This window comes from Tachypleus tridentatus, chromosome 7, assembly GCF_004210375.1.
Source record: "Tachypleus tridentatus isolate NWPU-2018 chromosome 7, ASM421037v1, whole genome shotgun sequence".
Taxonomy (NCBI): Eukaryota; Metazoa; Arthropoda; class Merostomata; order Xiphosura; family Limulidae; genus Tachypleus; species Tachypleus tridentatus.
Window position 1 is genome coordinate 27,320,141 of NC_134831.1, and position 23,022 is coordinate 27,343,162.

The 23,022-nt window shown below is 32.4% G+C and overlaps 1 protein-coding gene across 9 annotated transcripts in view; it reads right to left on the reverse strand.

Moving 5' to 3' along the window:
• XRCC1 (DNA repair protein XRCC1) overlaps nt 1–23,022 on the reverse strand; it is a 75,053-nt gene that overhangs the window by 34,393 nt on the left and 17,638 nt on the right. For all 9 annotated transcript variants that reach the window (XR_013030567.1, XR_013030568.1, XR_013030569.1 and 6 more), the window contains exons 5-7: nt 12,399–12,513; nt 9,880–9,971; nt 3,026–3,275 (exon numbers count right to left, since the gene is read on the reverse strand). Coding sequence is in view for 6 of the 9 variants with exons in the window: in XM_076510845.1 (XP_076366960.1) it covers nt 3,026–3,275; nt 9,880–9,971; nt 12,399–12,513 (457 nt within the window). In the remaining 3 variants the exon portion in view is untranslated. The remainder of the gene's footprint in view (nt 1–3,025; nt 3,276–9,879; nt 9,972–12,398; nt 12,514–23,022) is intronic.

The following is a 23,022-nucleotide window of genomic DNA, read 5'->3' on the forward strand; positions in this document are numbered from 1 at the left end:
TTGGTCCAATCAACTGTTTTAAAAATATATATAAAATAACTTAAATTGAAACTAATTTGAAAAAATTAATTATTGAAAAAGCACGTATTGTTAGAAGAGAGAATTGTACTTTATAAGATAATTTTAAATTTAAAAATGATAACAAAAAAAGACAATGAAATTTTGCAAAGTTTGAAGAAAAATGCAATAAAAGTGAACAAATTGTACTTCTTAATAAAAATAATTACATTTCTGAAGTTGAATAAATTTTGAAACAAAGTCCATATGAGAATATTAAAGTTAATCCTATAAATAAACTTAATGCAATAGTTAAAGAAAAAATTAGAGTTGTGTAACTTTCACACTTTATGAAGAAAAAAAGTTTAACTTCAAGCAATTTTATTTTACCTAGATTATATGCTTCACCTATAGTTCACAAAATAAGTAATAGTTTCAGTTCTATTGTGTTTAATATTAAGAGTTCAACTTATAATGTACTGAAATTTATTTCTAAAAAATTCTCATTTTTAAGGGATAAAAACAAATAGACCATTAAGAATTTATGGAAAGAACTGGGCATACAATTTTAGATCAAAAAGATATGTTGGTGTCATTTGATGTTGTTAAAAAACCTTTAGCATATTTTGACAAAAAAATGAAAAAAATTAAAATTCCATTTTAGAAACAATGGATGTGATTAACTTAACAGAAGAATGTGTTGAAAACTCTTTTTTTCCAAATTAATATCAAAGTTTATAAACAGAATGAAAGCTGAGCTATGGGTTCTCCTTTATTCCCATTATTATGTGACTTATTTATGGACAGTTTTGAAAGTGAAGCATTGGAAAGAGCAGAAACAAAAACCTGAAGTGTGGTTAAGGTATGTTGATACACATTTCTTATTTGGTGGCATGGTATAGATGAACTTTTTAAATTTGCAAATTACCTTAATTGTACTGATAATTTCATAAGATTTAATTATGAAAACTGTAACAAATGTTTGTTTACCTTTTTTGGATGTTTGAATGAGTAAAAATACGAATATATTGGAAACTACCATTTATTGCAAATGTTTTCTGTAATCATTCTGCCACATCAGAAATCCTGTCACACTAAATCTCAAAAAGTTTTTTTTTATTTTTATGTGGATAGGATATTAAAATTATGTTGTAAACATGAGTTATTAATATCATCCTGTTTACAACATAACAGAAACTGAAAAACAGAGATAAAATTATTAAGTTAAAACCATTTGCTTAAAAAAAAAGTGTTTGGTACTATCATTTATACCAGGCTTATCCTGTCAAATAATGAAAACATTTAAAAACAAAATAATATTTTTCTGATGTATAAATTGATAAATACAGTTAAAGATAAAATTAATTTAAGGGAAAAATTTGGTATACATAAAATATCATGTGAATGTAAATTAGTTTACATAGGACAGACTAAAAGAAATTTAAAATTCACAATTAATGAATACAAAAAGAAACGTTAAGAGCAATAATATTACTATTTTTTCCTTTAGCAGAACACATCAGTGAAATTACACACACAATTCAATGGGAAAAAAACTGTTATTTTAGCACAATATGAAAATTTAATTAGTATGAATATACATGAATCTATTGAGGTAATTAAATATAAGAAAGGAAGTTTAAATTACTAAATATGAATGATGAACTGGATGGAAATGTAGTCAGAAGATGGCATGAAATCCCTTAATATGCAAATTTATTCTCTGGTAATTGTATAAATATGGGTTATATCATGCAAAACATTACACTCCAGAAGCAGACAAAGTGATATACATCAAAACACATAGAAGAAAAAAGATGATATTGTATCAGAAATTTTAATTTTCCTTTTAACATGTATTCTACACTAACAAGCAAACACAAATTTTATTTATCTACATTTAATTCTTCTAAACATTTTTTTCTTTTCTGTAAGATACATGTGTAAACATGCAGTCCACAATACTTTCCATACACAAGTTAAAATTCATTCGATTGAATACTACATATATTTAAATTACAGATTTTCAGGTAGACAATGTTATATAGAATACACTGACAGAATGGTTAAAGATAATATAATGGTTCACCATAAGGAAACTTATTGTATGCAATTATGGAAAAAAATTTTTTTTTCTTTAAATGCCTAAAACTTCTTGGGTAAATACACTTACTTAGATCATTTCTTGAAGCTTTAAAATAGGCCTAATGTGAAACCTCCATGGTACTGTTAGAGCACCACAATTAGTCCAAGAAAAGTTTTCTGAAAGTACATATATTTTCACAAAATTTTAAAATTTTCATAGTTAGGGTAAAATTTACTTTGCACAACTTCATAGAAACAGGAACAGTCCAACACACAAATGGTGTTAACTTTCATTCTGATTAATTGTATGGAGAGGCTTTTAAACATCTAATTTAAATATTGTGTACAAGGCTTCCTACCTACCTTTTCAGAATTTCATTGTTAGTGGTATTAATAAATAGAGCTGTTTTCCCTTTTCCACTTTTGATACTTTTAATTATTTACATAGTCATAGTATGTAAGGGTTGCTACAATACAACTAGACATATTCTTTGACAGATTGTTCAGGCAGAGTATTCATGATGAAACTTTGTACAGGGTATTTGGAAAGTCACTGTGCACTTATATATTTATTAACAGACATGTCTCAATATAGAATACAGGAGGTAAATATGAATGACACTGATAAACAATGTTGAAAGTGACCCCCGTTGGCATCAATACAGGCCTGGATCCTTTTCTTTTTTTTCTAAACACCACTATCAGTTGCCAGCTTGAAATAGACTGAATAAAATATGATTACAAAACTGCACAGTGACTTTCCGAACACCCTGTAGAATGGATGGCAACTGACTTGAAGACAAAGGGCAGAAGACTTTCAAAATGTTGTCCTCTACACTTGTGACTCCACAACAGGCAGTTGCCATCCATTTTACAAAGTTTCAACAACTAGACATAGTTTTCCCATGGTTCTGGGCTAAAGATTTGATTATTTTTCTTTTACCTTTTGCAACTTTATTTGAGGGTGTTTCTTCTTCTTCAGGGGAATTTTTTCTTTTTCTCTTTACAATATTCTTGCTAGATTCTTTACCAATACATTTTTGTTCATTTGGCTTTGGACTGCTTGTGGTTTTCTCTTTTATATATGATTTTCTTTTATATTTTTCATCACTAGACTGCTTTGTACTGGCCAGGAGATTTTGCTTTACGGGCTCAGAAGAACTTCCACCATTGTTTCTTTTTTCATTATGTTTCTATAAACATTAATGATTGATATATAACAGCACATATAGCTTACTGAGAATCAAAAAGCTTCATTTATAATATTTTACTCTCATGATCTCTACTTGAGGTTGAGTAAATTCACTTAACCAAAGAACAGCAAGAAATCTAATACTTTAGAAATCTGTCAAACTATACACAAAAACAAAAAAATCTCAGAAAACTGAATTAAATTAACACTGTAGAAAAAAAGAAAGACAGACAAAAAAAATGAAGTATAGTAACCAGAAGGACATGGCTTTATTACATACCATACTTACAAATTGTAGACAATTAAATACAAATGACCAAAACAAAATACAAAAAGTATGTATTTAAAATAAATTTTGGATGATAATTTAAAACAGAGAAAAAGAAAGTACTTATGCAACTTCTAGTTCTCCCTGTTCACAGGAACCTCAAGATATCCAGTACAGTACAGTTCATTACTTCAGTGTGTGCCAAAATGACATGGCTAAGAAATTATTATAGGTTAAATCAGGTAATAAAGACTGATAAAATAAATAACATGTAACAGAGTTAACCATCAATGAAAATTATAAGTAATTTCTTAACCTTCACATATCTCATTTAAGCAATCTTAAGATATTTTCTGGAAAGGTATGTATTATATTTTAAACTACACATTTTTTCCATGAGATCATAAAACTCAGAAGTACACTGCCATATTGAAAAACATCCACTTCAATATTCATGATACTTATTGTTTCAATAATAGAGTAATGTAATAAAGCTATTAACAATTTTCCATCCTTTATATCAGATAAAAGCCACAATTAGCATTCTATATTGTTGTATGTCTGATGAAATGTATTAATTCTTGATTTTATTACAAAATAGAGAACTGATTGTTTCTCACATAAAAGCCATTGACATATATGCGACTAATGAACAAAAGTCAGGAAGAAAGCCTAACAGAGTACAAAGTATACAGTAAATTTACACTAACTGAAATGTGTGAAACTGTAATTTTATGTAAATTGTAATATAATCCCTCAGATATTTTTCTTATTTTTATCCAGCCAATGTTAACAAGCAAGTAAAATGCATAAGATATTTTCCTATATGGATTTTAAAATACAATAATTATTACATTAAAATAAAAATCTGAAGCTATTTGACAAGTAAACAGAGTATTATAATTTTCTTAAATTAAAATTTAATAAAGACAAATCTTTTGAGCAAATATTGAATTTATATATGCTGTTTTTCACCCACATGCCTACTTCAGGCAGATACCAATTATAAATAAATAAAGAACAAAATGAATAATCCATTTTGTGATTCATCACAATGACAAGACAAATATACACTAACAAAAAAAATATTAATACTGATAGTCATGAGCGCATTGTAGAAAGACTGCTTAGAACTGAAAATTAGTGTGTGTGTGTATTTATAAAACTTGCCTACACTTGTACATATGGGAAAAAAATAGATACAAATCACAATAATAACACAGTGGCATAAAAATAGAATAAGAATTTTTTTTTTGGTATTATGCACAAAGCTACACAAAAGCCTATTTGTTCTCTGTCCACTACAGGTATCAAAACTTGGTTTTTAGAAGCATAGGGCTGTAGACATATCACTGTGCCACTAGGGGCAGAGTAAGAACTTATAACAACTGAATTCCTTGTTAGTATGCTGAATTTTCCATACAGACCAAGTAAGTCTATAGTTACTTATTGGTTTGGGTTTATGAATCAAAACCTTTCGTAAAATTTTTCTGTAAACATCTGTTCAATTTTTTTGTTAAATGTTTTGCTGTAAAAAATAACATAGACGTACACCTTTAGATATGTATACTGTTATATAATGTATTCTAAAGGTTTTCCATTCTTTTAATCTCACTATGCAGTTATGGATTGGTTTCTTCAATGTATATGGAACCATACAGTGCATAAGGTAGCTAGTGTAAATTTTGTTTTTTTCATTGAAAACTAAACATATTTGGAAAAAGATATTAATATTTTATGTAATTTAGTATCATGACCACTGCTTTTAATTAATTATTTTACTTTAATTATGATTCATTTCATCATTTATAATAGGTAAAACAACAAAGTTATTGCTAAAATTCTGTAATGAGTTTCTGTTCTGTTTATTGATTATTCAGTTCATACTTTGTCTCACTCTAGAAATTTTGTTTTATTAAAAGAGAAATTTTTGGCTTTCCTCTTTCAAGAATGTTACTGTCTGAGGTTACCCCAAGAGAAGTTAGAATTATGCAATACTCCACTGGATGGTTTTACATATACCTCATGAGGTAATGTTTCATGCCAACTAAATTTAAGAGTGCCTCAAGGTCAAGAAGTTAATTAGATGCACTCTAAATGTTCCACAGTAAATTTTATGCTAATATAGATATTGTTCAGATACTGAATGAAATCTCATGGCTGCACAAGTTAACTCCAAACAAAAAATAAGTAGCTTATTAAAAAGTAAATTTATTATTTATACATAAAACACTACTAACATTTGTTGATAATGTATCTATATCATCAGTTTACAATCAGTAACTGTCAGTTGTAGGTTAATAATCAAAACATTGTGAATAAATGAAATTTTTATTTGAGAAGTTCTAATAATTTCATACTTTATTTTTATTTGTATAAGTACTAAGACCTAAGCCAGTAGCACCCAACTTAACTATTCTCACCTCTTTGGAACACATGGAAAGATGACTGAATATTCAAACAGGTTTGTTTTCTTTAATCATTCAGAAGAATGAAATAATACAATACTTTAATTCTACAACAAACTCTCATCATATTAGCAAATAATGTTAATGCTTGAAGGAACTCCTTCAAAATGAATTAATTGGATAAATAGCTGAAATGAAAGATGTTTCCAACATTATAAAAACAGTTTATGTCTGCTCCAAGTGTATTCTGATGTCCTTTATGACATATTTCATCACTTGTGCAGATGTAAAAGGTTTAAAAAATCAAGCATCTTATTTACACATTTTAAGAATTAAAATAAATTTCAAACTAGTACTTGCTTATGACACTGAAAACCTTTCCTGTCAAGAAAATGTAACTCACAATTATATGACCTACCATATACATCATTTATCCATATTCCAACCTCCCACTTTCCTTTTGACTTATTGAGCACTACACAAGTTTTAAATAAGCTTTGCTTCCCTGTCATAAGTTAGATTTGTTTGAAATTTGTAGTTGTGAAGAAAATTCAGTTTCACCTAGACAGAAGAGAAGGTCTCTCAGAGGCAAATACTTAATTGAAATTTATTTTGCTTTTAAAAATGTAAAATTCAAACTAGGCAGACATACCTCTGAAATACTGAAAGCCAGAATACTCACACTGGAAAGGAAGTTGAAAGTGATGAAAAATAATTAAAGAGCAGATAGAGAGGACATTTGCATTACATGTACAAAAATTGCATACAAACAGAGTCAAGATAGAAACAATAATAAAAAAAAAAGAAATTTTAGAACCAGAGTCTAGGAAGACTTAGTGAAAGGAAAAAGTCTTCAATAAAAAAAAAAGATGGAACCTAAAGGGCACATAGAAAGAATACATTCTTCTCAGCCATGTACTTCTTCATCCATGATGCTCTTGTTATTAGTGGAACAGAAATCAGATTTGTGAGTAGTAATAGTGCATTAGTAACCAGCAGAGCCAACAGTGAGATACAGATGAAAACATGAACAGATTGGAGAATTAATATGTACTGAGCAAAATCTCCACTGCCATGAATAAATGTAAATACAGAGGTGGGAAAGGTAGCCACTGAGACATCATCAGCCACTAGATGGCAAAAATGTCTGAATGTCTGAACCTGTAAGTTACTTACAGAAGAAAACACAACTAAGGTAAAAATTGAGCAAACAAGTTCCAAAAGTACAGAAAGAAAAATTGGGCATTTGAACAATATATTTAATTTTTACTGAGTCTGTGTCTTAAAAAGGACTGAAAACATAACAGGGACAACAGAGACATATGATATTTGTGGCAACACAAAGTGACTGAAAATGGACTAACAGTACAGCTCTGTAGTTTGCTAAAGAAGCAAAAGTAAGATAATAGGACTCCTAGGAGAAAGACAAGTGGAAACCTTGGTGAAGCAGGAGAGCCTTGGAAAGAAGAAATGAAAAACAGGATCAACTCATCTTATTCATTACCCATAAAAGAAGGTGTGTAGATGTATTGTTATTTAATCTCACTGGGCTCTAGATATCCAGCACTAAAGAAGATGGACTAGGAAATCTGCAAAGCATCAGATGATGATTCATGGTCATACAAGTACCAAGTCTTAAAGACCTTATATGAAATGAAAATAATCATGTAATTTGTATATTAAAAAACATACTGTAAGTGGAATTCTGCAAATACTGAATATAATATGATACAGACACTAGCATTCCAATTTCAACAGTACCAAAACAACTTGCTTTCTAAATGTTGTTCTTCAGTTACCCTACAAATCTGAGAAACACAAACACTAATGAATACATTAGAGCAAATATTTTATTATAAACAAGAAGCAATATTGATTAAAAAAAAACATTTTAAAGTGTTTTGATTCATATAAAATGCAAACCAACAATTAATAAAAGAATAACAGCATAATTAATTCCTATCATTCAAATTTCAAAATGTGTCATAACTTAAAAGAATAAAAATGTAGATTTCACTGTATGTTATTGTTAAGGAGCTCTTAGCATGACTGAAATGCTCAACAATTACTTCTCATGGTGAGCAGTATATGTCCCTCAGAGCTTTGATTCTGAGTGAAACCAAGAGTGTAACACAATTAACGTTTTAAAGTCAATAAAATAATTTAAATCACTAGATTAATTCAAACTTTTCCCATCACATTCACTTTTGAAGTCATAGGAGAAAAAGTGTGAATAATGTTGAGCTTTGCCTGCATGCACAACTTTTCAAATGTGAGACAGACAAACACTTGGACAGACACCATGACTCACAATATAAGTAAGATGTAAGTGAATGTTTTTTTTGTTCCTTATCAACTGTTACAAATAGGAGCTGATTGATATATGTTTATGTTCAAAATGTTACAAATAAATTCAATTTTTGTTTGAATGCTAAAAGTAACTTACATTTATCCAATTTGTTTCTTATTTGACTTCAGTATGTGTATCATCACTGTCATTACTGCACTAATAAATTTAAACCAACTAGTGTGAATTAGTCATAAAGTCTGGTGCTTAATTTAAAATAAACTGAAATAAAAAATATTTTTAGTAAAATACTTCCTAATCTGAAGTATAACTGAAAACATTTTAAGAAATTCACTTCATCCACACAAATAATATCTCTCCTTACAGTTTAGTACAACATTAAAATAAATTAAACATCTGATGTGAAGACCAACGTTATGAAATTCACTCAATAATTCAAAAGATATCTAAATATTTTGAAATAATTTAGAAACTTTTCTAATTTCTGAAACATATACAAAATTTAGAGATTGTAATTTCAAGTACTAACTAAATTAACTTTGGAGTGTCATCACTTCAATATACTTCACTTTGACAAATATTCTCAATGCCTATCTGATGATCTTGACAACAGCCTTGCAGTTTTGTCTGTTTCTTTGTGGATTCTACCCTCTTACAAGAAATCACACTTTGCTTTAAATGGTTGGATTACAGCTTCTTGCTTATTCTACACTGTCCTGGCATCCAAAACTGATCCATATTCCAATCTCACCAAGTGCAAGGAATATCCCTAACTTGGATATTTTAAATCCTTTTTCTTTCAAACAAATCTTTTTTTATTTTAATGCATAAACATTTTTTAGTGGAGAGAGCTATTACATACCATTCTCCAAAGTGATCAATTTTTAGATGCATCACACTATATACGAAACATCTATCAATATGAAAGTGCAGTTCTGATAAATTCCAATCTACAGTGATTGCATATTCAAAACCATTTTAATATGACATAACCAATGTTGTAAAATCTATAAAATAACACTTAGGAATATTACATGACATTTTTGTTGCTTTGCCAACTTTTACTAACTAATTCACTATAAACTGCTTTCATATCTATTAAATTAGAATAATTTCCTCTTACTGTGTTTAAAACTGAATTAATTATATTTGTAACTTTATCCCTTTAAGAAAGTACCATAATAAGAACTGTTTCCATACTCTTTAAGCATTACAACTTACAAATACTTTTCTTCAGAGATTTTGTTTCAGTGATATTCAATCTTTCTGCTAAATTTAAAAGTAAAAACAAGTACATATGTATACTATCACAATTTCAGTTCCTTTCTGTTACCATTATTGCATCTATCACTCACCCTTAATATTATAACAGAAGAAAATAATGATAATAATAGAAAATGGTATAAATAAAGTATCCTTATTTGTGGCTTTCTAGCAGGTCTAAATCTTGCTAAAATGAAAAGTGCTGATATTTTGATAATTGTAGCAGCAAATCCATCAAAATGACCATTACTACTCTCACTTGAAAAATTTGGTTATTTCATCCAGAACTAAAAGTTCAAATTCCTGGCAAACAGTATATCTAGATAGGAATAGATTATGTCAAAGTAAATTCACCTACTTGTTTTGAAGGTTTATATGAATTGGAATTTGAAGCTGATGAAAAGAGAACAGCTGCTGCAAGAGAAGAAGCTTCTCTAATCGCTGCAGGACCTAAACGATTTATAATTCTCAATAACATATTTAGTCACATCAACACGTGAAGATCCACAACATAAAAGGGGTAAAGAAAATGGTAACTTAGTGAATTAAGACCCATCAATTGCAAATAATCAAGTTTATACAAAACCTATTTCAGTTACAAAAGTCATATTTTAGCAAGAAATTAGATAAAAAATTATATTAAAAATTCTACAAAAAGCAAATGAACTACATTCATAACATCTAACTGTTAAAGGTAAATTTTCAGTTATAACAAAGACTAAAAAAATCTTTAATACAAATGACAAGTTTTATATGTTAAATTTTTGTTTGCTGGATTTCATGCAAAGCTACAGAGGAATACCTATACCATCCATCCATAATTTTGAAATAAAAGACTAAGGCAGCTAATCAGCACCACCACCACCAGTTGGATTTCACTGTCACTCTCAGAATAAACCTACAGCTATAGCCCCAAAGTGCATTTTCTGTTTTAACAATAACAAGATATGAACCACAAAATTGAAGTTTCCAATCCAGCACACTAACCATTAACTTCAATGAAGAATGCTAGTTTATAATTGTAATAACATAATAATTGACTATAAAGTGCTCTGTAGAGCACTTTTTATCATGTTGTATTTAAACATTTTTGACATCAACAGTTATAGCCTTGTTGAATCACCATTTCACAAAAGTAAACAACTTCCTTGTGACAATTCCATGCACTAATTAAACAAAAGACAGAACCACATTCAGTTATTTACTTTATCCAACTAATAAAATTTAACATCTCAACATATTAATAATTTATGACATGTTGAGTGTGATGCATAAGTTTCTAACTATTTTTCTGTCTTCCATGCACATAAGTTGCCTTAATATTTTCATGGGTCAAAACAAAAACGATTCCAAATTGTTTTTTTATAGTATTATAAACTGTAAATTATGCTTATATATCCAAAAGACAAGCAAACTATCTATGAATTGGTGCTAAATTTTAACCTAATATGATTAATGGATGGTATCATTTGCTGTGAAAAATTTCAACAATTTAAAAATTAGACATTAACAGTGTTAACAGTGGCAGCCAACATTTGTGTAATTTGTAAAAAAATATTTTCATGAAAATGTTTAATAAGTTTTTAAAGACAATTTTAACACTTCCCATTTAGAATTACTAATGTATAAATGACTATGTTTTGATTATTTCTAAAATATGCAGTAATCTTCCATTACCTTTGTATAGATCAAATAATTGTATTAGGTTGAGGAATAATTCGTGAGCGTTTTTAAATAATTTCATTCAAGCATTACATGCAAGACTATACAATACTTCAATGCATGAACACATTACACCCAAAACATTTATTATGATATTTTATTTCATGTAATACCTAGGTATATAGTATGCATTGTTTTAAACGAAATTGCAAGAAATTAAATGCGAAAAGCAGACGGTGTCGAAAATGCTCGATTTTGTCCACTTGACATTCCATTTAATGAGCTGAAAATGAAAGCAAAAATTAAAGACATATGAAAATCAAACACACCATCTATTAGAGCAAAAAATTATCTACCAAATGACATGAAATATTTTGCGAAAGCATTTCATTTATGTATATATTTTTTTTAACTTGAAAAAATGCTCACGAATTATTCCTCAACCCAATATAATCAAAATTGAAAACATTTAACTGACAATGGAAACAATGTTTTTTTAAATTATCATATTATGTTAGCTATTACAAATAATTATGTAGCCAGTTAGACAATTCTTATGTATGTTGTTTGAATATGACAAATATAAAAATAATATTCAGGATGTTGCTAACTGGAAGAAAATGTTCTATTTTGTTTACTTTTATATTTAAATATGTAATTTGGTTACATATTCTCTCTGAAAAAAAATGTTACTATATAAAAAAGACACAAGATGAGATGTGAGCTTCAAGATCACTTGTATGTATTTTATGCTCATGGTCAACTTTCTAAATTGTTAAGTCAAAAACACAAAATGTGAGACAAACTTTGCTGGTCAAACTCCAAATCAAAATCTGAGCCTCAAGATAAAGCATTCAAAACACTTTAAGTAGTGTAAGAAAGTAATTTTGTGGTAAATAAACATTAATTATCAAGCAATAGAGAACCCTCAGTTCATATTTCCTGTTGCAGTTGTATACAAGTAAAAGTTCCTCTTTCTCAGCATAAAATAAATTGGATAATTTTGACTGCAAATTATAGTTCTAAGTCTTTCCTATCTATAGTTTTGTTTTTGCTCTTAAGAAGCACACACACACATACATACATACACAGATCTATATACATTAGACTTTTAGAGAAAAATCACCTATAAAACTATAGTAATTTATTTACTTGGCAACATTCCAAGTAAACTTTCTTTTTTCAAGCCTGTTGGTAAATGTCATAAACACATACCTGTTACTGGGTCAAGTTCTTTATTATCTTTCCTTTTAGCAAACCAGCTACCAACTGACAGATCATTTTCACTTGTTTCTGATGGTTTCAGCATAAAAGCTCCAATTTTCTTAGGCTGTACATATAACAATAAACTTTTGTTCTCTTAGCCTTTTTCATTGCAGTGGAAAAAATTTACAAACATACAACTGACTTTTTTATTAAAGAAATACAAGTGTGAAAAACACAACTTGACTGTTAAAGATATTTATGTAGTTCTAACTTTATATTAACAATAATTATTAAATGTAGTGATGGGTAGCAATAAAAATTCTTCCCACCATACTGCATTCACAGAATTATCATAAAGTAACATTTTCTAACAATGAAGATTTATTTTCAATAGCAATTTACCACCCTCTCACCCAAAGCTACCTTGACTTTGATTTGCCCTCTAAGCATTGCTAAAATATTTTCAACAGTGCACAAGTATTTTATAACCCTTCACTTTTTGTCACTGTTGCAATGTCCTGATCATGTGACTAACCTCCACCAATCATACTGCACCACTTATACTAGTACATGTATCATTATCCTCACTTTTGGGAACTGTCAGACACAAACCATAATCACTGAGAAGGGGGAGGTGGGTGAGAGGAGCTAGAATCATATATTGCAAAGGTGGAAGGGCCAGAGAGGAAGAAATATAATCAAACACGTGGAGAACAACCATCGTGAAAGAATAGTTGTGCTATTTTTATAACAGAAGACACAGCTGTATGATATAGCACAACTTCTAGAATACTTATGCTCTTCACCTACTAACAAACAAAGTAAAGCATATAAGGACAGAATTTATGAGCACTATATCAGATAATATAGATTCCATCCATGTAAATCAGATAGTATGTATTTTTTGTTTGTTTGTTTTGAATTTCCTATGCAAAGCTAAACAAGAGTCTTTTCTAGTTTTTGGCATTAAGTTTCTCTTAAACTGAATTATGAAGATTTTTCTCTTATTTCATGCAAAGCTACATGAGGACTATCTGCACCAGCTGTTCATAATTTAGCAGTGTGATGCTAGAGGGAAGGCAGCTAGACATCGTCACCAACTTCCAACTCTTGGGCTACTCTTTTACCAATGAATAGTGGAATTGACTGTCACATTATAATGCCCCCATGGCTGAAAGGGTGAGTATGTTTGGTGTAATAGGGATTCAAACCTGCAATCCTCAGATTACAAGTTAAGTGCCTTAACCACCTGGCCATGCCAGGCCAGCTGGTATGCAAGAGGTCCATATATGTAACAAGAATGAGCATGTGAAACAATCATAGTTGGATTTGAAGAAAATGCCTGGAATCAGATGTAAGAACATGAAGCTAAGGCCAAGAAACCAAACATGAATATTAATAGGTCAAATATGGTACAAATGAATAAAAATCATCCAGGGAAAGTCTGTATGGTATACATCACATTATGTCAAGCACAGTCCAGAAAACAACCAGTAGAAATGCCTTGCATGGTATTTTTCATTTCATATTTTGTACTTTACAAATTGCGTGATCAACAATTGTGATCAGCCTGGTCAGAAACTAGCTAGTATAAGCACTTTGCATTACATTTTTTGTTTAACATCTTCAAAGTTATTTATTTAGAGATCAACGTGTAAAGCCTGCTCAGGCAAAAACATCCATCAGTAGCACCTTGTGTTTCACTGATTATAACAAGTGTGGTCCATCCAGTCAGAAAATATCTTGTGGAAGCATCTGGAATAAAATTTGCATTCCATGATCAAAAAGTGTAGTCTATCAGAGAAAAAAACAGTACGTATAAACTACTTGCATTGAGCATATTATGACATTGAATAATATGAAACATAACATTGTAGTTCATATAACTATGAAGTTTAATCTTACACCAGAAGAAACCTCCACTGTCCCCTAAGTAGACCAACAAAAAGAAAGTGGAAGTGGTCAGGACTGCTATACTCCATTAGAAAAAAAGGGGAGGAATGTACATCAGAGAATCTGGAGAAATGACACACTGGGTGTCTCCAATTCCTATATTGAAAAGCAGAGAGACCCTGATTGTAAAAATCATAGGTCAACCGTTGATTGATTGACTGATTTAGTATTTTGTGGCACAAAGCAGCTAGGCTATCTGTGCCAAATGTCCAGTAAAAAAGTAAAAATAAATTAAATGTAGTAAAATGCATAGAAGAAAATGAATGTAAAACATAATATCATTGTAAAACAGAAAAAGCATAAAACCAATGTTGACACCTAGTCTACAATGTTAAGAAAGAAAGCAGAGTAAGAGAAGTTGTAAAGGATTTTCTCTAGCAAAATGGTACTGATCATAATCTGTCAGGAAGACTAACAGATAAGTACAAGAACCACCATCAGTCACCTGAAGTTGGCCTTTCCAGTCCTGGTTCTGGGTTATGTTGTCATAACAGCCATTATCAAAATATAAAATAAGAAAAGTGTTAAATGACATATAGCAAAATCGTAATAAAAATTAGCCAAATGTCCTGTAAAAAGGTAAAAGGAAAGTAAATGTAGTAAAATTCGTGAAAGGAAACAAAGGTAAAAGCAAAACAGCAATTAAAAATAGAAAATGGCATAAAACCAATGTTGACATCCAGTCTACAAAGTTGTAAAGGACTTCCTGTAGCATAATGGTAATGATCATAACCCGCCATGAAGACTAACAGGTAAGTACAAAAACCACCGTCAGTCACCTGAAGTTGGTCTTTCCAGTCCTAGTTTGAAGTTAGGTGTCATTATGGTCAGTACCAAAAGGTAAAGTAATAAAATTGTTAAAAGACATGCAGTAAAATTATAATAACAACTCGCCAGGACAACTAACAGGTAGTTCAAACAGCAGAGTTAGTCACCTAAAGTTGGCCTTTCCAGTCCTGGTGTCGAGTTATTTAATGTTCTGGCCATTTTCCAATGTCAAATTGATCAAGAGAGATTGAGATTCTGAAAAGGAAACCACAATTAAAAAGCTGTAATGAATAAATATCAAACACTTAAATTAGGTTAAAAAGATTAATGGCCATTATAAAACAAAAACTTTATCACGGTGGACAGTGTCACCATTACCAATAACACTGTCCAATGTTACAGACAAATTCTGGGACAAAACATGTTTAAAATAGTGCCGTCGTTGAGAGTCGTAATGATGGCAAGAAAGTAAAATGTGGCTTACAGTGATTTGAGTGTTACACAAACTATACACTGGTGCATCAGTTCCAGATAAAAGAAAACGATGAGTTAAAAAACTGTGAACAATGCGTAGTCTAGTTAGATCAACTTCCTCCTTCCGAACCTTACGAAAGCTAGACGGCCAAAGCCCGATATAGGGTTTTATTTGAAAAAGCTTGTTTTCACGTTGCTCACTCCAAGTGGACTCCCAGCTGGCATTGAGATGAGCCTTGAATACAAGACCATAGTCCATGTACAGAATAGGTACAGTGGTGATAGTGCCAGAGCAGATAGATTTAGCTGCCGTGGCTGCAAGCGCATTCCCGCAAATACCAACATGGCCTGGTATCCAGAAAAACTGGATAGAAGTAGATGTTAATCAGAAATGGGCCAGTCAGTTTTGAATATCAGCAAGAACAGTGTGTGAGCCAATGTGAAGTGATTCCAAGCCAGCAGAGAACTAAGGGAGTCAGTATAAATAGTGCAGTCAGAGTACTGCTCAGCTTCAATATGATCCAGGGCAAGAGATATGTCGTACAGTTCAGCAGTGAACACAGAAGCTGTAGAGGGGATTCTGTGTGCAACCACCAAACTGCAACAAACCATGGCAGAGCCCACAGAATTACCTGATTTGGAACCATCCATACAAATTGGAATGGAATGATTGTTCGAAAGATGTTCAGTAAATAAAAGACGGTACTTCCAATCGGGAGAATCTGCCTTTTTTCAGATGACTTAAAGAAAGGTCACATTTGGGGGCTGTAATAAGACATGGAGGATGGGCTGACCAGTGGATTCTGCAATGTTTTCCAAGGACAGACCCACTTCATCCAATTGAGCCTGAATGCGAAGGCCAAAAGGAGGAATGGCAGATTGTCTGTTTTGATAAAGTAAGGGCCACTGAGGAAGGAAAACACATTCCCAAGTGAGATGCTTTGGTGAGGAACAAAGTTTCAAAGAATACAGTAAAAACAGTTGCAAATGGCAAAGGTGCAGAGAAGGTTTGAGAGATTCCACGTATAAGCTCTGAAATGGGGAGGTGCGGAAAGCCCCAGTGCAAAGACAAAGTCCTTGATGATGAATGGGGTCCAGCATCTTTAAGGCCGAGGGTCTGGCAGAGCCATAGACCATTGATCCATAGTCGAGTTTTGAACAAATAAAAGCATGATATGTCTTTAACATAGAACATCGATCCACTCCCCAACTGGTGGTAAAAAGGACACGAAGGATGTTCAGTGCTCTTGTGCATTTGACCCATAGCTGCTTTAAGTGTGGTTCAAAGGTCAGCTTACTGTCAAAGATAAACCCAAGAACTTGGTCTCAGGGACTACTGGCAGCAAAACTTCACCGATACGGAGCTCAGGATCAGGGTGAATACCCTGTTGGCTGCAAAAGTCCATGCAAACGGTTTTAGAAAGAGAAAAATTAAAGCCGTTCACCATAGTCCACTTCAGTACACGATTGAGGGCAGTTTGTAGTTGCCGCTCAATATATCTCGTGTTCGACGACTGACTAGGTGCATGAAAATAAGTGGAATAACCAGTATTGAAAAGAGAAAGATTGTGATCAGAGAGCATTTGCTCTACAGAGTGACCCCTCCTATCAATAACAGCACTTCCCCAGAGGGGATGATGTCCATTAAAATCCCCCAGGATTAGAAAGGGAGAAGGCAACTGTTCAACGAGAGCATCAAGGTCTGATTGATCATATGTCACTCCAGGGGACAGGTTGAGAGAACAAACAGTGATGGTATGACCCAAGGAAACACGGATGGCTACGACCTCCAAGAGTGTGTTGAGTGACAAAGACAGGGTGGGCACATGCTGATCAACCAATAGTGCCACCCCTCCATGTACTCGTACATCACACAGCCTGTCATTTCTGTACAGAGAAAACTGCCGAATGGTGACTGTATCAGCAGGTTTTAGAAATGTTTCTTGTGAGGAAAGACATACAGGATGGTAGGAAGCAATCAGTGTTTTGATATCATACAGATTAGAACGTAAACTTTGACAGTTCCATTGTATCAAGGTGGCCATTTTTAATGCCAGGTAGAAGAAGTGGCTGGAGAACCCTTCTGTTTATGACCACATCTTTTTTCCTGACTGTCCTTATTCGGAGGAGGTCTCTTGACCTCCATAGATCCTGCCCTGGGTCGATTGGTCAGGTCTTTGTTGTTGGAAGGGGATTCCAGTGACTGATGATATGAACGAATGATTGTTTTGCATCATGGAGTGGGAGAAAAAGATGTATCAGAAGAAATGCCTGTATTTGAAACTGAAGGATGTGGATCTTGAGATTTGTTGGAATGTATGGGAGGAACAGAGATGGGTGTAAAAGTCGATTCATCAACCTTTTTAACCATGGAGGTCAAAAAGCTTTTCATTTGTTTAGAAAACGATTCTCTTGGAGGTACAGAGAGATCTGTCTGCAATCCCACTGTAGTTGTGGAACGAAGTGAAGCAGCATATGTCAGAGATGGAGTGGCAGACAGCAATTTCCGAGCCTCAGGATAACTAATGTTATGAGTCATTTTCAAACGCTGCACCTCTTTTTCCTAAAACCATTTTGGGCAAGAACAAATGTAGGAAGGGTGGGAACCATTGAAGTTGACACAATATGGGCCCGTGTGACACTCATAGGCATCGTGGTCCTTGCCACCACAACGAGCACATGTCAGGGAACCATGACAGGACGTCTTTGAGTGGCCGAACATCTGACATTGGAAACATCAAAGAGGGTTTGAAATGTACGGCCGTACCCAGCAAATTAGATAACCTGCCTTGATGGTGGCAGGTGCACGTGGTGATGTAAATGTCAAAACGAGGATATTTGTCAACAGTGTAACTCCATCTTTGCGAGTGGAGATGTGCCTCACTGCAGAAACTCCTTGAGTGGAGAATCTCTGACTCGAGGATGTTCTTCAAGTCCCTCTCAACAATAACTTTCAAGGTAGCATGAGGGGTAACCTCAATAGGTACATCCCCAATTGCCTTTGAATTCAAGAGGAGTTCACTGTGTTGGGATGTGGATGTTTCAACCAATATGTCTCCAGATCGAAGCTTCTTTACTGACTTTGGAGAGTCAGCAAGTCCCTCTAGTCCCTTCTGAATAAAAAAGGGGGACATTTGCATTAAAGGTTTTTCTGAAAGAGAATGTAATATAAGAAAATGGTGTACAGGTGTTACAGATGTTGAAGATTGCTGCTCAGAGTCTTCAAGACATGGTCGTTTACCTATTGAGTGTTTTTTCACTATTTTATTTAAATTTTTTGTTGGAGGATCCATAGAAAAAGGATACAGAAAATATTAATGGCATAAATATTGAAACAACGGCTACTGCATGTCAGAAAGGGAAAATAATTAGGTCTCAATGGAAAAGTGGCACAATAAATACACTACAAAGAAAGAACAAGACAGAGAATAAAGAACAACACTGAAAGCCAAAACTGGCAGAACAAAGAAACATAGATAATGAACCAGATGAAATGACTGGAAAAGGAGGAAAAATAACCAAGGAAGAGAAGGCATTCTAGAAGTGGGAGAAAGGAAGGCATTTAACAAGGCAGCCTCAAGAAGAGCAACAGTTAAAACAGACACACCCTGAATAAACAACCAGCTGAGGAACAAAAAGACAGTATGTTCAAAACCCATGACCAATACACCAAAATCTGAAGTTAAACCAAAATTTAGCACACAGACAAAGGGGAAGGACATGAAATGATGAGCATGTCCCAGAGCTGAGTCACATGATTGGACAAATGTCACACATGAAGCTGATGTGTGATGACACTGGGATGAAAAACATCCAATCGTGGTTAATAAAAAAACAATTAACACAGAGATAAGGGCAGGGGGTGTAGCTAAGGTAAGAGCCAGAACAGAGGTAACTTCATCTGAGCTGGCCAATACAGAGAAACCAGCAGAAAAAAATGACAAGGAGAGATCATAAAGACAAAAATCCAGGAGAGGAGTCTGATCAGAAGGTAGGCATATGGGTGAAGACCCTTCAAATCTGAACTGAAAGCATCTATACACAGAGATAAGGGGTGAGGAACTGGTGATCAAAAACAAAGGAAGTTTGGTATTCCAGAGAGTGTTAAATGCATATATATATATATATATATATGCAGAATTCCCAGTTGAGAACACATCTAATAAAGGGGTTTCTCCATGGGAAGAATCTGGTTGAAACATGATAAGCAATTAGCACAAGCTTCATAGCTCTGGGAACATGACACAACATAACAGTTAAGTGTCATCAGTATTTTAGTACAGGAAATCGAGAGTCTGAAAACATATAAGTCTGAACTTGGTTGGTTCCCCCTTGTTTGATAATAAAAATAACAACAGTGGAGTTGTCAAAATTAACCATAACCACTCACCCCTGAATGGGAGGAAATGATAAGAGCTTAATGAATTGTTAAAGGTTTCATGATGTGGAAATGGAAAGTAGCCTCCTCAAATGATTACTGATTTGAATTTTATGGGGAACAGATGAAAGCCTATCAAGGAAGTATCTATAAACAAAGCTGAAGAGGAAAAGACTGGGCTCAACTAACACAGGAAGCAAAGAGAACCCTAAAATGAATAAGATAGTGGAGTGGGTAGTAAAGGGTTTCTTTCACTTGATGAGACTCCCCTCCCCCTCAACCTCTTTACAAAGAAGTAAGTGGATGTGAGTGACGTATTGAGCATAGGAAGAAGCAAGCAGAAGCCATTCTTCCATGTAATAGGGAATCCAAAGACTCAGCAAGTGAAGATGCCATGCAAAATAGCATACCAATCAACAAAGTACATAAGGATCTGAAGAAAGACCAAACAACACCCAGAACTGGAAGACAGAACCACTGTGGATGAATTGAAGAAAAATAATGTGAGAATGAAGCATAAAACTAAAGTGAATAGAGGCATATCCAAATAAGAATACAGCCAGGAAAGAGTTATGACTGAACTTCAACCTCCTGTGATACTGAAAACAGTGAAGAGACAGGAGTAAAATCTCAATTGAGTGGGCACCACATTCTATAACTCCTTTGTATAATAAGTACTCTCTTGAACAGATTCGGCAAGTCAAGTGGACAAGGTAGGATCTCTAGTATGAGGAAAGAAGGTCTGAAAAGTAGATAGAGGGGAAGCAAAACAGAAGACAGAAAACCACATGCAGAACCTGTAGAACTCATGGTACCATCACAAAGTATAGCCAGGCACATAAATTAAACATACTGAGAAAAGTATGCATTACAAACAAAATGTATAAACATGTGAAGTCTACAAATTACATAAAAATAACAAACCTGAAAAGAAATATGAAATTCAACAAAAATAGAAAGCAATAATTAACACCTAAATTACAAAGCCACTATAGGACCCTTAAATATAAAATATCTAAGTCTGCCAAATATTCTATAAGACAAAAGATATGAAAACAAAAGTAACCCTAAATAACATGAGAATAAAGAAGATTCCCACTTAACAATAACAAAGATTAGCTTTAATCCAATCCTCAGTTAGATGTGACCAGTAGTAAAAAAAAAGGAACATATAAACAAAATAAAAGAAAGAATTAAAATCTAGCTTACCCAACATAAAGCAGAGAACATATGAATGACCTAAATTACTAAGTGCAGAAATTAGATCTATCCACACAAACTCACATAAAGTCACTGAACATGGATTTACCTTCAAGATCCGAGAAATATACACTGAAAAACATACCACAGATTTACTGGGAAAAGAACAACAGCTAACCCAGAAGATCACATAAAGGTAGAGTAAAGATGGAAAATGCCACACAAAAACAATTTCCACACAGTAGTTATATCCCCCTTTATAAATATCATAATGTGAAAGGAAAAAAATCACTGGCTGAGTATAAGACACAAACTCTCCATGAACTAAAGCCTGTGCATCCCCAGTAGACATTGTCAACCCTGAGACCTGGGAACTAGAATTCTACTTATAACAGGAATTTTATCATTCACCATCTTAACCCTCACAATCTGGGTATTACTTACTGTGCATGACACAAAGGTTTAGTGTCTTACATTCAAAATTTTATCAAACTAGTTTTATGTTATACCAATTAGTATAACAAAGAATCTTAGCTAATAATGCATATTTTAACAGTAAATAAGTTTTAAGTTCCTATTTCTACAAAGCAATTTTTTTTTAAATTCTGAATTTCCCCTGGTCTTACACACAACATATTTTCTCTAGGCATCTTTGTCTTCTTTATTTCTTCCAACACTTAAATTTCTTACTGCAGAATCAAAATTGCTCAGCAAAACCATAATGTTTATAGCCTTCAATTTTGTTTGGTTATGGAGCTATAAAATACAAAATCAGACCTTTCCTGTTAATCCCACCTGTCACTTCTTGTCTTTCAGGATATGTTAATAGTTCTCAGTTATGTTTAATTACATATAACATACAACTGACAGAAAGTCAAGGTCTTCATTTGTCAAATGATACATTGTAAATGTTATGCTTTGAGCAAAATGATAGTCAGTTTCACTCTGAGAATGAGCAACATTCCAGTGAGAAACTTAATGATTAGTTTGGATGAATTTGTAATGACTCTTGTCCCATAGCTAGTATACTTAAATGTCCTCGACAACTGACAGTAAGAAAACAGAAGATTGGGTAAGTAGTTTATTAGTCGTCTTTCATATTTATTCTTTACATATTATTATAAAAATAACTCAAATGTAAAAATGGGGATCTTTTTATGTTAGATAAGATTAAGTAAAATAAATAGTAATATAATAAAGATGTTTCATGAGGAACACAAACAAGCAGCTCATGAGTAATGTAATTCAACACCATAACGTGATCCGAGTGATTTACAACTTATAAATACCATGGATAGCAGTTAAACATGGTTCAAAGGACAATAAAGTAATAAAATTTAATTTAAAATAGGTGTACACTGTTATGAGATTAAAGCTCCTCAGGATAAACAAATGTTTCATGCTACAATTTGAGGTAATTCTCGAAAGAAAAAAAGAGTAATTACTTTTCACACAAACTATTCAAAACAAATACTCAGTTTACTCATGGACAAATCTTTAATTTAGTTTATTTAAAATACTCCAGTAAAATATATGATTTTTTATGTATAGCAAACAATTATTTCTTCTAGTTATGAACTTTCTACTTGTATGTTACTTGTCATAGGTTGCTAAGCCTTATCAAATTTCACACATGGAGGATGTGAAACAAAATTTTTTTCAGATTTTATACATATATATTTTTAAATAACCAAAACACATAAATTACTATACCAATACCATAGAATTCCAATATAATTTATTAAGCTGAGTAAATAAACTATATTTAGATGTACAAAAATATGAAATTTTGAGCACCCTAAAGTTTTGCCTTAAAAGTTGGAATCTTGTATAAACAGAAAGAGTTCCATATTTGCATAC